The sequence below is a fragment of the Misgurnus anguillicaudatus genome, chromosome 5 (genome assembly GCF_027580225.2).
Source record: "Misgurnus anguillicaudatus chromosome 5, ASM2758022v2, whole genome shotgun sequence".
In the NCBI taxonomy this organism is placed as follows: Eukaryota; Metazoa; Chordata; class Actinopteri; order Cypriniformes; family Cobitidae; genus Misgurnus; species Misgurnus anguillicaudatus.
The window spans coordinates 30,128,131-30,144,517 of record NC_073341.2 but is presented as its reverse complement, the minus strand read 5'-3'; the positions used below and the strand labels follow the sequence as shown (position 1 = coordinate 30,144,517).

Genomic DNA, 16,387 nt, shown 5'->3' with positions numbered 1-16,387 from the left:
CCACATATGACCCTCTCAGAGTGTAAGCCTTTTACACCAGTTTATAACCATTTTCAAATAAAAAATTGGCAATTTGTTTGGTCGCTAATGGGTTAATAAATCAAATTCCACTTTTAATTAACATTATAAACATTATTTTATTCAAATTATTATCCATTGTATTATTAATGGTATTATTATATGTAAAGACATCATACTTTAATTGTACTTGATTAGGTTTGTTTGCTTTAATTAATATTTTCCACATAAACATGTGCTTGTTTACATAGAAAGCTATTGTTGGTTGTGTGAGCCAGTGGGCTTTATCTTAAGAGTCTGTTGTTTGTCCATTCAGTTTTGACCCACTTGTAGCCACACAGAGTTTTGTGATAACCCAGACACCTCAATGGGTCACTCCAGAACATATATTATTTAAACATACATTATTTAAATCCATCATAGACAACCGTCTTAGTGATGTGACAGCATCCTTTAAGGATGATCTGCTCTGATGCCATTCTCCAGATTTTTTTGTGCATAATATCCTATGAACACATTTTGGACACAATTGACTGTGTCTCTTTTCCATGTACTACTGCAAATGAAAGTGACCATATTGATTTGTATGTTAATACATTTTGTACAAACGTACACCATTGGAAACTCCCCCAGCCTGAAGGGCAGCACTGTAACTTGAACCTGTACCCAGCATGCATCTCTCTCTCTTTGGACAGGGGTAACCATTGGCATTCAGTGTGGGAGACTTGTATTGAAGGGTTATAAGGGGATTAACAAGCAGCCTTGAGGAGCATCCAAACAAATTTTATATGATGTTTGTATATGAAATGTCATATAGAAGATTGCATAAATTTTTTCTTACCATGAAGTGGAGTCAGATACTGTTTTAACTTCGTTTTTATATATTCTGATGACAGCTTTTTTTATATTAACACTTTCCATAACCTTTACAAAAAAATTTTTCCTCAGTCTAGTGCTAGAGCTAGTCTGGGAGACCAATTGGGACGTCAAGGGAGAAGCCCAAAATAGTGTCGCACCTGTGGGCAGAGATCAGAGTTATAGAGACAGCTAACATCCTGAAAGCCATCTAATGCATGATGCTTCAGTGCCGCCACTGAGTAATAACCAATATGCGTGTCTCTCTTTTCTGACTAGTAATGTTTACTTAAGTTGTGTTTTTCAATGTGTTGTTTTGTTGTTATTCTTGTTTAATATGAATATTTTCACTTTGTTTGTTCCAGGAAGCATCACAAAAATCTAAGTTTTTCTTACAAGATGAAAAGGCTTGTTGACATTATATGCTGTATAACTTGACAAACTGTAATAGGATGTGATATAAATAGCTCACTGGTTAACCAAACTGCAGCAGGGATTCTTGTACAGGTGCGGTGGAGGCAGTCTGGCACTTCCTCAGGTCGTGACCCGTGACACTTTTTGGCCAGCTGCCTCTTTAAAATGTATTAGAAGTAAGATTATATTGGAAAAAAACACGTATTATTTTGTTAGAATAGACTCACTGGTACATTAACTGAAAACCAATTTGTTGTTCAGAGGTTTTAGGAAAAGATACTCCCTTTCAGTATGTAGACGGTTTTATCGCATGCACGTGCAGTGACTCGATTACGAGACTTTACTTCCGTTTTTTGTTTGTTTAATGGTCTGACTAGTTGATAAACTGAACTCTTCAACAAATACCTTATTGAAAATAACAAATGTTTTGGTGTCCTAGACTCCTAGGTAATCTATGTGTTGTGCTTGTTATATAAATAAACTACTTTAAAAGGACCGGAAGTAATATATAATGTCTTTTTCTCTTTGTCTGTCTCGCTCACTCTCTCAGCAAATCAGCTGTTGGTCTAGCTGAGAATTTACTCAACAACAAGAACAGGTGCAGATATTAACACAGGACAGGGCAAGGATAAAAAGTTTGCAGTTGGTTTGGAAGAGAAACTTGTAACACTTGAAATACTACTTTAACCAGTGCTGAAATATATGCAACAATTCACTCATGCTCCTAAACTTTTGTGTGTGCATGTGTGACATTAAGTATCATTTTATTCAACAATCATCAATAAATATTGTTATTACTCAACTAAAGCCCAATGTTCAAGTATTGTTCACTGAATACTAGAGTATCCATTCCCACTGAGGTCTAAAGAGAGTTGAATTTCCTTTAGATATCTGCTTACAGATAGCAAGTCTTCACTATCAGGTACCTCAGCTAAATTAAGGCTTGTGACAGATGAGAACTGGCTGCCTGCCCAGGAGCTCAGAGAAGACGTTGATTTATCAATCTCAAATAACTGTACCATGATCTAAAATCCTGATGTGTTACAGATCCCAAATAGAAAAATGACATGAAGATTTATATGGCAGCAATTGATCCTGTGAACGTGGTTTTCAGACTGCTTGAGATCACATAAACATGACCCAGTTCTGGATTTTAGTAACGATGGGTCATGGTTAGTTTCTCTAATACAAATACAAAGCATCCCTTAAAAGGACTGTAAGTAGGATTTTAAGTGTTTTATTAATCAAAATCAATGTCTTTATTAATAAATATGTCCTCATTGACGTCAAATGACCTATCTGATTTTTCTTTGTAAGCTTAGAATTTCTTCTCTTTACTTTTCCATGTCGTTTCGCCGTATTGATAAACTATAAAAGCAGAGAGGGACAAAAAGCACTAGCCTACCAACGCATTTCCACAACGCGTTTTTCACGCTATTCATTTAAATGCAAAATACAATTTCACCAGTAGATGGGGGTAAATCCTACTTACTGTCCGTTTAAAACTGTTAAAAAATGTTTGCCAGTAACTAAGGAGGCGTGCACACCAAAGCTTTTACGTCCGCGGCCGGGCATGTTTTCAATTGTTTCCAATGGAAGCTCAGCGTTTTTCAAATAAGCCAGCAGCTAGTGTTTTTTACAGCGCTGAAGACCGCGCTCGAGAGTCAAAAGAGATTCAACTTTGGGTGAAAAGCTCTGCTCGTCTATGTTGGTTCTCACACGGCCGTCTTATCACATTGGAGGAGGGGCGGGGCAAGTATCACAACAACCAACCGGCTCACAGCTCAAGTATCACAGCTACCAAAGCGCTCAGCTGAAAAAGGTGGCACTCAGCTGAAAAAACAGCTAGCATTCAGCGTTCTCCAGGCATTTTTAGCTGCGTAAAAAAGCTTTGGTGAGCACGCCTTCTTACTGTAGATTTAAATTTATGTTACTTACTGGCAACACTGAAAAGGTTGATGAGGATTTCGGGTTCCCACAATTCTTTGTTTTTTGACAATGAGGCCTTTTTTTATAGTTTTATTCTGTAAGGACAAAGACTTTCTATTTTTGCTCTATTTGGAAGGGTCGTGAATAATAAAGTTGAGCTCTGCTCTGATTGGCTCTGCTCTGCTCTCTCTGAGGCTCATGCCAGTATAGCTCACATTTGTAAACATGTTGGGGCATACATCTCGACTGTGAAGTTGTTATGTTGAGATTAGTCTGTTTTCCAGCAGTCTTTTGCATGCATAAGGTTTACATAAGAATAAGGAAACAATCGCGTTTGAGGCTCATGTAATGACATTACCATGTACAGAACTCTTTTTATTCATCTATGCCTATAGGTAAATACAATTTTCCATTCTATGGCACCTTTAAATCTACAGTAAGTTACTGGAAAACAGCTCTGCATAACGACAGCAATTTTTTTTACACTTTAACAATACATTTGCAAAAAAATATTATCAGTTAAATCCTAAGAAAGTGGATATATTTTAGAGTAAAAAGTTTTATTCAAATACTCAAAGGAAAAGTTCTCATGAAGTTATTATGACCCTGACTTCAAGTCACAGCTGAGCTTCAGTTATATGACTCCCTCATCTGGTGAATTGTAGGAAATTCATGTGATCTGCTCCACTGCATTACAATTTCACCCCAAAATCCCGAGAAATTTCTTCCAATTGATCAACAATTGCTTTTATCAAAAGAGTAAAAACAATAGATGTTTTAAAGTATTTAATAGATCATAAACATTCAAGGTTACTAATAAACAATTAAACTGCACGAAATAATAAACTTAATATTCCTGCTATTTCTTATGATTATGAAATTAGTTGATTATGACAATCTAGAATCCATAATTTTTATTACCATTAGCTAGCTGGTTTCACAGACAAGGCTTAAAATTAGTCCCAGACTACCATGAATGTTTGAGCTATAGTGAATTGCCCTAATGTAAGCATTTTTGAATTTCAGACTTTTGTGAAATGTGCTCCCTATTTGATGATTACTCCACCCTCGACTAGACTAGAGATTTGAGAGGTCATGTGATTTTTTTATTTTTGTGATGCCATTGTTTTTCATTTATCTTAAATGAAAATTACTTGACCTAACATATTATAAAATAGGTCAATGTCATTGTTTTGTCTCCTAATTTAACCAAGGCACAGTCCTGGCTTAAGCTTAGGCTTGTCTGTTAAGTTTTATTTTACCCTTCTGTCAAATTGCCAAAACGTCTGCAATCGTATGCTAAAAATTGAGCAAAAATGACTAAACCTGTCTGGTTTAAAATTGTTATATCTGATTGACACATCTGTTTATTTACATATATGTTAAATATTGTAGTACATTATAGCAATTACCCCACTGTTAAAGAATTCTAGTATTTGTAGTATGTTAACTAATGATGTAGTAGGCCTATAAATAGGCTTATCAACTACTCTGTAGTTTTTAGGAATGTTATTACAGTTTACTATATTTAATATAAAGGGGAGGCTACGGTATTTTTCATACAGACTTGGCTTGTTCGACTTAATGCAGCCTGCGCAGACCGATCGGCGTATGATGTCAAAATATCGCACATTTTCGAATCGCTCTCGCGATACTTTGATTTCATACTCTGGTCGGTCTGCGCAGCACCGCATGAATTCGAGCTCGGCTTTGTAATGCAGCTTTAGTTTTGTTTCAACCCCAGTCCGACAGAGGGCAGAAATGTACATCATATCGCAAAACAAGAAACTTACAACCGGAACGACAGAGAACGGGAAATAGGCGTACGTGAAGACGACAAATTTGTTGCGATTGAGGAAACCAGCCTCCGTGATCCCTGGAGAAGCCCGGGGATTCATTGGAATTAGTAACTGCTGCCAAGTCCCGGTAAACCGCCTGCCTGTCTGCAAAAAAGCATCGGATGTCAATGGCCGTGCGGCTCCAGCACACGGTATGTTATCTTATATATATACTGCTACCAGCACAGTGAGTACCGAAACCGATAGCAAGTGTTTAGCAAGCTTTGGTCTGGTCATATAAACATGCTCGCGCCAGCAGCAGCAGCCTGTGTTGTGACAGGGGAGCGGCCCGCGCCGAGTTTTCGTGTCTACCTGCGGCTAACGTTACCGGTTATGCTAAAGCTAACAATTAATGAACAGCCAATGTTTGTTATCCTGGAGACAAGACTTTTTAAGCACACGCATGAAAAGATAAATTAACGTTGCTGAAAATTGCGATTTAAGGTGAGGAATGAATGCGGAAACTTTTGTTTTTTAGCGAGACGCCGTTGACTGCTTTGATCTGTATGCGGCTCACTGTCTTTGTCATCATGTAAAAATAGCGTTGAATAGCTCTTAAACGGATTTGGTTGGGGTTATACCTTGATCGTGAGACGGCAGACTAAGATATCCGAGTAAATTTTCGCTGCTTGATTTTGGGGTCTTTGTTTCTTGCTAACAGATTATATGTTTATATGAAAAAAAATTTAGCAAGCTAATGCTCAGTTAGCAGGAAACACTGTTGAAATAAACCTGTCATGTGTTGTTATCCAAGCAGGATATGTTTACTAGCCATTTTATTTCTCTATATCTGTGTTTAACTAATATACATTAATATAACTAAAATGAATGTAGTCAGTAATATACAATATTAACTTCTATTTTGTTGTTTTATGGTTTACCACTGTTCATAGTCCTTGATCAGCATTTTTATCTGATGAAGGCCTTGTTTATTGCTGCGTTTCTAATATGAAACGTCTATGGCACCTCTTTCGAGTGTTTTGTTTTCAACTTAATGCATTTGTCACCTGGCTGTCATTGTTTGGGTTCAGTTCAAAGTGTTAATTTTGACCGGCCTCACCTGTCAAATGTATAGTGTGTTAAGCTGAGGGGAATGTTGCACGTGAAACGCGGATGATGTCTCACATTTCAGCCCGTTGCCTGGTGTGGTGAGATTGCTAAACACAACACAAGCGATCCTTGCCCTCCCTATACACCCACAGATGGCAGATGATCAACGACTAGCGTTTAGCCTTACATTTTGATCGTATTTACTAGCACCTTGGGTCTTTAATGTTGATAAATGGCAGTTTTCCAGCTGCAGGCAAGAGTACTGCGCCATATGTTCCCACTGCGGCAACCGATAGTCTGATGCTGTCTCGTGCAAAAGCAACCCTTGTGATTTTCCTTTTGTTATGGACGCATACTCGTGTATACAGTTACTGAATGTGGGTGATCAGACTTGATCTGTGTCTCTTATGTGACATTATTTATGTGTTGTCAGGGGATGAGAGGAAAGCAGGTGTTGCGCTCCTGGCTGCGGACTCAGTGACTTTCTGTTTGGGCTCAGGATGGCGCAGGGAGGACCTCAGTTGGACTATCACATATTGCAGGACCTCAAGCAGCGTTTTCCGGAGATTCCTGAAAAGGTTGTCTCTCAGTGCCTTCTTCAGGTACGAATCAGCAACTGAAGACAGGAAGTGCAGATGGTACAAACTGCAATTCAGTTGTCATTGTCATCCCAATTCAAAATATTCATACAGTATGAGTTTTGATGTGTTTTACATTGCCAAGACGTACAAAATGACAAATGCTCTTACCTGCCGATACCGATTACAGGCCTGTATATATATTTTTTATTTATTTACGCATTTGGCAGACACTTTTATCTAAAGTGACTTGCAGTGCATTACAAGGTATTTATTATATCAGTGCATCCCTAGTTTGAGCTTAAAGGGTTAGTTCACCCAAAAATGAAAATTTTGTCATCATTTACATGCTCTCATGTTGTTACAAACCTGTATAAAAAAATTTCTGATGAACACGAAGGAAGATATTTTGAGGAATGTAAGCAACCAAACCGTTCTTGAGCCCCATTCACTTTATTAGTAGGAAAAAGCATACTATGGAATAGGGCTGGAAAATAATTGAATATTGATATATGTTGCTGTATATATTTTTCAATAACGGTGATATGGCTTCTAAACACATTTCTGATATTCGATATATATTATTACAGTGTCCCGTGGCCGTTCGCATGTCACGTCTAAAAACATGTGTTAAACGCCGGTCAATGCGCTTCTTCCTTCAGAGCATGCGGCGTCTTTTGCAGCTAAGCAACCATGAGCCACGCATTCCGGAAAGCCTGATCGGATTTAAATCGCTCATCTGTGCCTCGCGTCAAATCATATCATTATTATTATGCGATTAATGAATCTGGTGTTAGCACAGAGAAGAGCTGTCACACAGAATACGACAAGGAGGTGCGGGGTTGGTTCATGTCAAGTCGCAGCTTCCAATGGTGACACCATATGGACCAGTTCAAAAGATGTAAACAACACTGGTCCAGAAGCACTTCCTGTTTCCGTTTTTTAACACTAGATAAACGTTGGGATAAAATAAACCAACAGAACATATAAACCTGAAGTAACTGAAGTTAAACAAACATCTTAAAGATAATAATATATGTAAAATAAAAAAATAACTGTCACAAACTGTAACAGGAAGTGTTTCTGGACCAGTGTTGTTTACATAATTTGAACTGGTCTATAGGGAGGGAGAACAGAAGATGTTATGCAACACAAACTGAACTACGGATGAGAAAAATCAGGTTTACATTTTTAAAAAAGGGGGAAAGAAACGTGCAATAGATAAAAGTATGTAGGCAGCTATTGGTCTCGTTATGAGTATGTATGCTAGTATCTAATATATGATTATGTAGCTTGCTATGCAATTACAAATAGAGCTTTGATATAAATGTTTCTGTCCAACTATATTATGTATCATTAAATAGCCTACTACCATTCAAAAGTTTTATGGTCACTTTCACTTAGGCTATTTAATAATATTTTTTCACATTACTATAATATTAAATTGATCAAAATTATGGAACTATGAAAGTTATTACTGTGACTGAAGAATTTGTTCTTAAAATGATCCATTAGTTTGAGACCCCTGCATTACAGCATTTATCACTGACTGACATGCAGATGAACCTTATTAATATTAAAGGTGAGCCATAAAGGCTGATTATTTGACAATGAGTTTACATTTACATTGTATGAAGGCTAAATAAAATAAAAAAGAAAATTAATTTATTTATATCATTTTTATTTTTGTAAATTATATAGTTTTATAGGAGGAGGCTATATAGACTTGGTAAATTCATTTGTTTAGAAGTTTGTATGTACAGACATTCGTTTTGAGGATTCTTTGCCGTTTATCCAAAGGCTTTTTTAACATTCATACCGTTATTGGATTTATACCATGTCGACCGAAATAAAAAAGTATACCGGCAATTAAAGTTTTGGCAATATCGTCCAGCCCTACTATGGAAGTGAATGGGGCTCATGAACGGTTTGTGCAACAAAATCTTCCTTTATGTTCATCAGAACGAGGAAATTTGTACAGGTTTGTGGCGGCATGGGGGTGAGTAAATGATTGGAGAGTTTTCCTTTTTGGGTAAACTAACCCTTTAAGGTTTAAAGTTTTATTTGCTATATACATGCACTAGTAGTATGAGGGCATAGGAATTTTTAAGCAAAATGTTTTAATCAGCTGTAAAAATAATAAAGATAACTGTCAGGGCTACATACACAAAGAATAAAATATTAAGGAAAATACAATAAAATACTCACTATGGATATCTAATGAGATGCACATTATAAGACACTGTTTCTGTAATATATGAATGTTTCACACCTTGTTCTTGGATGAGAAGATAAACATGTCTCTGTATGACAGATAAATTAAAGGGATAGTTCACCAAACAATTAAAATTTTCATCATTTACTCTCTCTCATGTTGTCACAAACCTGCATACGTTTCTTTGTTCTGAACACAAAGGAGGATATTTTGAGAAATGTTTGTAACCAAACCATTTGTGGACCCCATTCAGATCCATAGTAGGAAAAAAAGAATACCATGAAAGTAAATGGGGGGCCACAAGCGCTTTGGTTACAAACATTTCTCAAAATATCTTCCTTTGGGTTCATCAGAACAAAGAAATTTATACAGGTTTGTAACAACATAATTTTAATCTTTGGGTGAACTATCCCTTTAAGAGCTTCAAAAAACTTGCTAGATAGGTTTTTCTTTCTGCCATTACACACAAAATAAATAAACATACTGATGTTGAACCTTTTAAAATGAAGAATTTTATGTGTCAGGAAGCTTTTATCAGTCATATATTTTGCTGTGTCATTCTGGGTGAGTGCCCTGAGTATTGTGTGTTTTGTTGCGGTGTCAGGTGCAAGAACACATTCACCTCACTGTCTTCCATTTCCTCTTCAGAACAACAACAACCTGGACCTCTGCTGCCGTCTGCTGGCTTTGGAGAGTAATAGATACCTGTATGAGGAATACCACAGCCCGGATGACCTGCACCTGAACCGCAACCACATGCTGCGTATTAGCGTGGGTTATCCTGCTCCAGAGGGGGCTAAAAATAATCCTGGCGGCCGGGCTTTAGTTCACAGTTCTAGCGACAGCCACATCGAGCATCCTCGTAGTGGCTTTCCCGAGCCCCTCTCTGCCCCTGCTACCATGGCGCCTTCACCGGGATACAATCCCTTTTTCATGAACGACCAAGGACGCTCGAATATCCCCACTCCTCCACCTGGCATCCAGGGCGTGTCACCCCCATATACCCCTGTCTCGCGTTACATGGCTCCCATAACAGTCACTCTTTCCCAGAACATCCCCTCTGTCCCCCAAGCACTGCAGATTCCTCCTGGTGTCTATTGTAACAGTGGAAACACTGTTTACATGCGTCCCTCACCCTCTCAAAGTCCTCAGCCCGCTCCCTGGCCCACATCGGGGACGCCCGTGTACCAGCAGTCACCTTATGCCACCCCACCGTATCAGTCCCCATACAGCTCCCCCCAACATCAAGTCCAGCAGCCGCCTCACGTGTTCTTGCCCATAAGTCCTCCCACCCTCACCGGCCTGTCTTACCAGCAGCCCCAAACAGTATCCCACAGGCCTTTTATGCCCTCAAAAGTTCCTATGAAGAACCAGATTGAGATCACACTGGAGGGACAGCGATCCCGGAGTAACTCGCCTGTGCATGCTCAACAGGGAACGCTCTATATGACAACCAGTCCTTCTCCAAGTTCTCCGTCTAGGGCCATCAGTGTGACCGGCCTCCCGGGGGCCTCCATTCATCCAGGAATGTACGTCCATCAGGGTGTGGCGAGACCCCGGCCTGCATCCTCTCCCCAGTCTGTCTCCTCAGCCATCATCAAGATCAAAGTCTCTCCTGGACAGGCACAGCGTTCATCAAACTCTCCTCCAGTTGAGACCGAATCCCTCCTCAACATTGTAGACCAGGGAGAGCGCCATCCTCCTCCCATCCTGCCTCTCTCTGCGCTGCCAGCAAACATCAGCAGCCAGATCAATCGCTTACCTAGACGATCCAGCTCGGGTTCGGATGACTATGCATACACTCAAGGTATGTATCATTTCGAAAAGCTATAAGGGCATATAATGAAATTGAGTTATTTCATTGGTGCAAATTTGACTCTTTCGCTGCAAAACCTTCTAAGGACAAAAATCTTTACTTCTAAAAAAAAGTCTCAACTTACTCTTCACTGTCCTTTCTGAATAAAGGTAAAAGGCTCAAGAATTCAGCCAATATCCTAAGATATTTGATGGAGAAGCACTGATTGACCGGCCAGAGACCGTAATTGGATGATTTTTACACATGATCGGCTGGACCGGTAACCGGACGTTGGTCTCAGGACATTCTGATTCCGAGCCGGTCCTTTTGTTGCCAGTTGCGCAAGCAATAACGTCACAGCCACACACACAATCGCAGTGGAAGAAGCTCCCGACCTGTTAATCAACAGTCGTTAATCAACACCCGGAAACACGATCCTGTTGTTACATTAAAACTGCGATCCGAACTACCCGTGCCTATATTTATTTCTGTCCCGCATCTGCAAATGACACGTTGAAATTATTCCACAAGGCCACCCGCCGTGTGCAGGGCTCAGGGGTGCATTTCCCAAACAATGAAATAACTCACTGCTGAACTACTATGGTATGATGTAGAGTTGGAGAAACTACCTAGCTTTCCTTAAAACATAGTTACTTTGTTGCACATCTGTGGTTTGAACCATGTTGGTTCAATAATATAGTTGATGATGTCATGTTTATAAGTTAATGTCAGATTATTGCTGTAAATAACGTACATTGCATCTAAAGGCTGGTTTTGTTGTCTTGTTTTAGTTCTTTGTTGTTTTATTTCAAGATATTTCATTCATTCGCAAGTTTCCTTCTACGTCACTCATCCCAGGAATTGTCCATGGTTTTTAAGCTCGTAGCTTTGTGCACATGCGCAGTTTTCAAAATGCAGACAAGAAAATAGCAATCGGTGCATCTCTTGTATTTGGTAAACCTTATTTAAACAGGTAAAAAAATGGACTTTGACGTACACATGCCGTATCATTCAGTTCTTCTTCTGTGCACTTGGAGGACTTTGCTTTGTGATGCTTAACTCTTTCCCCGCCAGCTTTTTGAAGGGGCCATGGCACAAGACTTTAAGATGTCAAGTAAATCTTTGGTGTCCCCAGAGCACATATGTGAAGTTTTAGCCATATAAAAAACCATATAAATAATTTATTATAGCATGTTAAAATTGCCACTTTGTAGGTGTGTGCAAAAATGTGCCGTTTTGGGTGTGTCCTTTAAAATACAAATGAGCTGATCAAATTCAAGCACTGATCACAATTGTGAAGGTCGATAAATCGGTCGACCTCTACTTACGGGTTTTATAAGTTGCGGAAGATCGGCACCTAGTGGATAATAGCGGTATTACGGATTGCCGTAAATACTCGTCATTGGCTGGGAAGCATTTTCGAGTTAACAAATTCTGCCAACAAAGCGATACTTCTTAATGGCCTGAAGCCTGGTTTAAGGAATTTGAAGTGAAAGTATTTGATAAACATATAAGTCAATGTCATTATCTCATTTTTGACAGAGGAGGCATTTAGTGGCTTTTGCATCTGAGCTCTTCATAAATTATGGATATACAGATAGTTAATGTATCATCTTTACGTGGGCTTTTTGCTGTTGGTCAGACAGCTCTTCCTGTCTTTCTGTCTATGTGGGCAGTTCTTGTGAAGAATAAGCTGCCAAAGTCAAACATCTGGCTTTGTGTGATGCTAATGTAGTCATGATAGAAAGATACATTATCATGCTTTTATGGATTGGGCAGATGCTTTTACCCAAAGCAACTTAAAGTGCATTTAAAGTATAAATTTTTTAAGTTTATGTGTTCTGTTCCCTAAATGCCGTTTCACATGGTTCGTGGCAACCGCGAGTGTTTTGTTCTTTTTCAATAGGAGACGTGCGGAAAGCGGCAAAACGTGGGCATTACAGAGGTGAAGCGGAGTTGGTCCACACCACATGCCTTGCTCATGCACCCAAAATTCTGTCCCTTCTCTGAACATGGCACTTCAGGGCAGGCGCCGTTGAAAATCAACATATTTGCAGTAAATGCTGCACAAAACGCTTCCAATACAAGAGAAAAGCTGAAGCCGTGTGGCAATTTTGCTGCGTACCGTGTGAAACGGCCATTAGAAACAAATCCAATGCCACGCTTAACCAGCTACAAGAACACATTTCAACTATGATTTGCATTTATTACCCTACAAAGGTTTAAACATAATCATCTGTAAATCATAATACGTAATTATATATATATATTATTTTATATATATATATATATATATATATATATATATATATATATATATATATATATATATATATATATATATATATATATATATATATATATATATATATATATATATATATATATCATCTAAGCAATTCATCATTCATCCACATCCTTTGCATCCATTTATTGTTTGTCTGAAAGGGTTGGGTATGTATGAGTGTTTCTCAGTCTTGTATCTAACGCTGTACGTCTTCCTTACAGCTTTGCTCCTGCACCAGCGCGCACGGATGGAGCGTCTCATGAAAGGGCTCATGCAGGAACAGCAGAAACTGGAGCAGCTCAAGTCGGAAGTCAATGAAATGGAATTCGACGCCCTGCAGAGACGATTCAGACGGGTGAACGCCACGAGCCTCATCCCTCGGGTAATGAAGAGACACAAGCAGCATTCCATTTATTGCACGTAAATGCATCTTTTCAAATGGGTGCTGAACATACAGCTACCTAATAATTTTGCATTAGTACTACTAAAGAATTTAAGTGAATAGGTGCATAAAGGTAAAATGTGTTTACAAACACTTTTAATGTAACAATAAAAAATACGGATGGGACTATCTGTGTATGTGTGTTTGCCAGCCTGAGGAAATGACTAGAATTCGGTCACATAACAGACAGCTCCAGATCAACATTGATTGCTCATTAAAAGAGGCCGATCTGCTTCAGTCCAGAGGTAACAATTCTACAAATGTAGTCATCCTACATTGACATATAGTATAAATAATTATGATGTTGTTTTGTGTGATTGCTTGTCGTTTTTTGTTTGTTTTGTTTTTAGGCAAGTTTGACGTGACCGCTATGAACAACTTTTATGATAATATTCAGCCTGGCCCTGTTGTACCATCACAAAGTAAATTTCAAAATCTCAATCAACACTAATTTTTAGAAACAAATATCTTCTTTGGTTCTTCAGTTTCTAGATTTTACTGTCTTAAAGGATTAGTCCATTTTCTTAAAAAAATATCTGGATGGTTTGCTCACCACCATGTCATCCAGGATGTTGATGTCTTTCTATGTTCAGTCGGGAAGAGGTTATGTTTTTTGAGGAGAACATTCCAGGATTTTTCTCATTTTGGTGGACTTGGATGGACCCCAACACGTAACAGTTTAATGCAGTTTAAAATTGCAGTTTCAACGGAGTTTCAAAGTACTATTAATGATCCCAAACGAGGCATAAGGGTCTTATCTAGCGAAATGATTGTCATTTTTGACAAGAAAAATGAAAGGTGTGCACTTTTGGACCACAACTTCTCGTCTGTCTCCGGTCATGTGCCGCGCCAGCGTGACCTTATGTAATACATCATCACGTCAAGAGGTCACGGATGACGTATGCGAAACTACGCCCCAGTGTTTACAAGTGTGGAGAAAGAGGACCGCTCCGACGTTGTTGTATTTCGAATGATACTAATTAATGTCTTTGAGTCAGTTTATTGTTTAAAATGTGTGTTTCTTATATGTAACACGTAACCTTTCCACGGCATTACGCAATTATGTGAGGTCGTGCTGGCGCGTCACAGGACGGGAGATTGGCGAGAGGTTGTGGTTTAAAAGTGCATATTTATTTGTTTTTTCTTGTCAAAAATGACAGTCGTTTCGCTGGATGGGACCCTTATGCCTCGTTTGGGACCGTTCAGAGTCCTTTGAAACTCTGTTGAAACTGCAATTTTGAACTGCATTGGGGCTGTTACGTGTTGGGGTCCATTGAAATGGGGAAGGTCCTGGAGTGTTTTCCTCGAAAGGCGTGGTTTCTTCTCGACTGAGCAGGGAAGGACATCAACATTTTGGATGACATGGTGGTGAGTAAATTATCTAGATTTTTTTAAGAAAATGGACTAATCCTTTAAGCCAAAATCAGCCATTTGCTCCTTCTATATCCTGTCAAACTCCTTCTGACCTCTGATTTTACCAGTGCAGGGTATTAAATTACTTATGATATGATATTTCTTACACCCTTGTTCTATTTTCAACACACTTTTGTTGCTATGTGGCCCACTTACATTGATCTCAAAGGGGTGTGGAAGGGTGGTATTTTTCAGTGTAGAAATGAGCAATGGTGTCTTTTCATACGATTTTACATCTCGTAACATATTGTCTCCTTTGCTTAGAAAAGCCTGTGGCCCCGCAAACAGATGAAGATTTCGAGGGTGCTCAGTGGAACTGTGAAAGCTGCACTTTCCTCAACCACCCCGCCTTGCATCGCTGCGAACAGTGCGAGATGCCACGCAACACCTGAGTTGGCCGACCATCTTCGTGATGGGCCATGGACCTCGTTCTTTTAGCTAATCTTCTGTTCCACCGTGCAACATTCAAGTCCCGCCGATTTTCCAGTGATGTTTTTCATTTGTACCCTCAGCTTCACCCAGCAATAACTGAGCCGTACCCCATTCAAGAAGAGACGCCGACCCTAGGTATATTTTATCCAATCGGAGCCCACCCTCTCTCTCCTTTTGAGGAGCTTCCTGCACTTGTATTTTTCTACTGAAAGAAGATGCTTTAAAAGAGGAAGGGAGGGTGTCTTGACTTTGCAGAAACAAGCTAATTTGATTGATTAATTGGCACCGGAGTGGACTGATCAGGAGGAGCTTCCAGCCGTGAAGGAGGTGTGGTTTACCGAGCTACCATTCCAAGCAGAATAAGACTGCTGTGTTTACATAAAAAAAGCCCCAAGGATCCCGTGCACAGGGCTTCTCTCCCAACACCTTTAATGTATTGAGATAAGCAGAAGTCTGACAAATTGCAATGTAGACTTTACACTGTATGTGCTCACTGAGAGCTCCTTTCATCGAAGGAAGAACACTATAAGACCTGCATATGAACCTATACCTGGTACTTTTATGCATATTATGCCACACTGTATTCTGTGTTTAAGATGTCGATTTCCTGTGCAAATGAGTCAAATTGCTGTACTTAATAAAGCATCAAATTCTATGTGATACCAGTGTGTATGCTGTGAGGTGTTGGGTCACACAATGTATAGAAATTACGGGAATACTGCAAATGGTCATATTGAAATATGCATAAAGCAATTGTATGCAATAACTAAATGATTGTAATACTTCAAAAAGTTATGTATAGTTACATTTTAGGTTGATGCAGATAATAGAGATAATTGGTAATGGTGAGTTAGAACAATGCCGCCTTTTCCATGGTGGCACAAAATGGCGACTTCCATGTAAGGGGACACGTCATATATGTAGATAAAAGTGGCTTATTCTAAGGTAATAAAAGTTTATTTTGTAAGGTAAAATTTTTTATACATCACATATATTTATATAATGCATTTCTGTCAAGAGATCCTCCTAAAACGTGCACTTTTAAAGGATTAGTCCGTTTTCTTCACACAAAAAAAATCCAGATAACTTACTCGCCACCATGTAATCCAAAATGTTGATGT

At 39.0% G+C, this 16,387-nt stretch overlaps 1 protein-coding gene across 3 annotated transcripts; it reads left to right on the top strand.

Annotated features, from left to right (window-relative positions):
- Nucleotides 1-4,959: 4,959 nt before the first annotated feature.
- On the top strand, nt 4,960-15,926 carry tab3 (TGF-beta activated kinase 1 (MAP3K7) binding protein 3). 3 transcript variants are annotated; one of them, XM_055167460.2, is made up of 7 exons: nt 4,960-5,206; nt 6,538-6,706; nt 9,546-10,704; nt 13,201-13,361; nt 13,573-13,666; nt 13,772-13,843; nt 15,099-15,926. In XM_055167460.2, exons 2-7 carry the CDS (start codon nt 6,605-6,607, stop codon nt 15,224-15,226), a joined length of 1,716 nt encoding a protein of 571 aa, XP_055023435.1. In that variant the 5' UTR covers nt 4,960-5,206; nt 6,538-6,604; the 3' UTR covers nt 15,227-15,926. The 3 variants fall into 3 exon arrangements, with proteins under 3 accessions (XP_055023435.1, XP_055023436.1, XP_055023437.1); XM_055167461.2 differs by lacking the exon at nt 4,960-5,206 and adding an exon at nt 5,323-5,498; XM_055167462.2 differs by lacking the exon at nt 4,960-5,206 and having other exon boundaries at nt 6,616-6,742.
- The last annotated feature ends 461 nt before the right edge of the window (nt 15,927-16,387 follow it).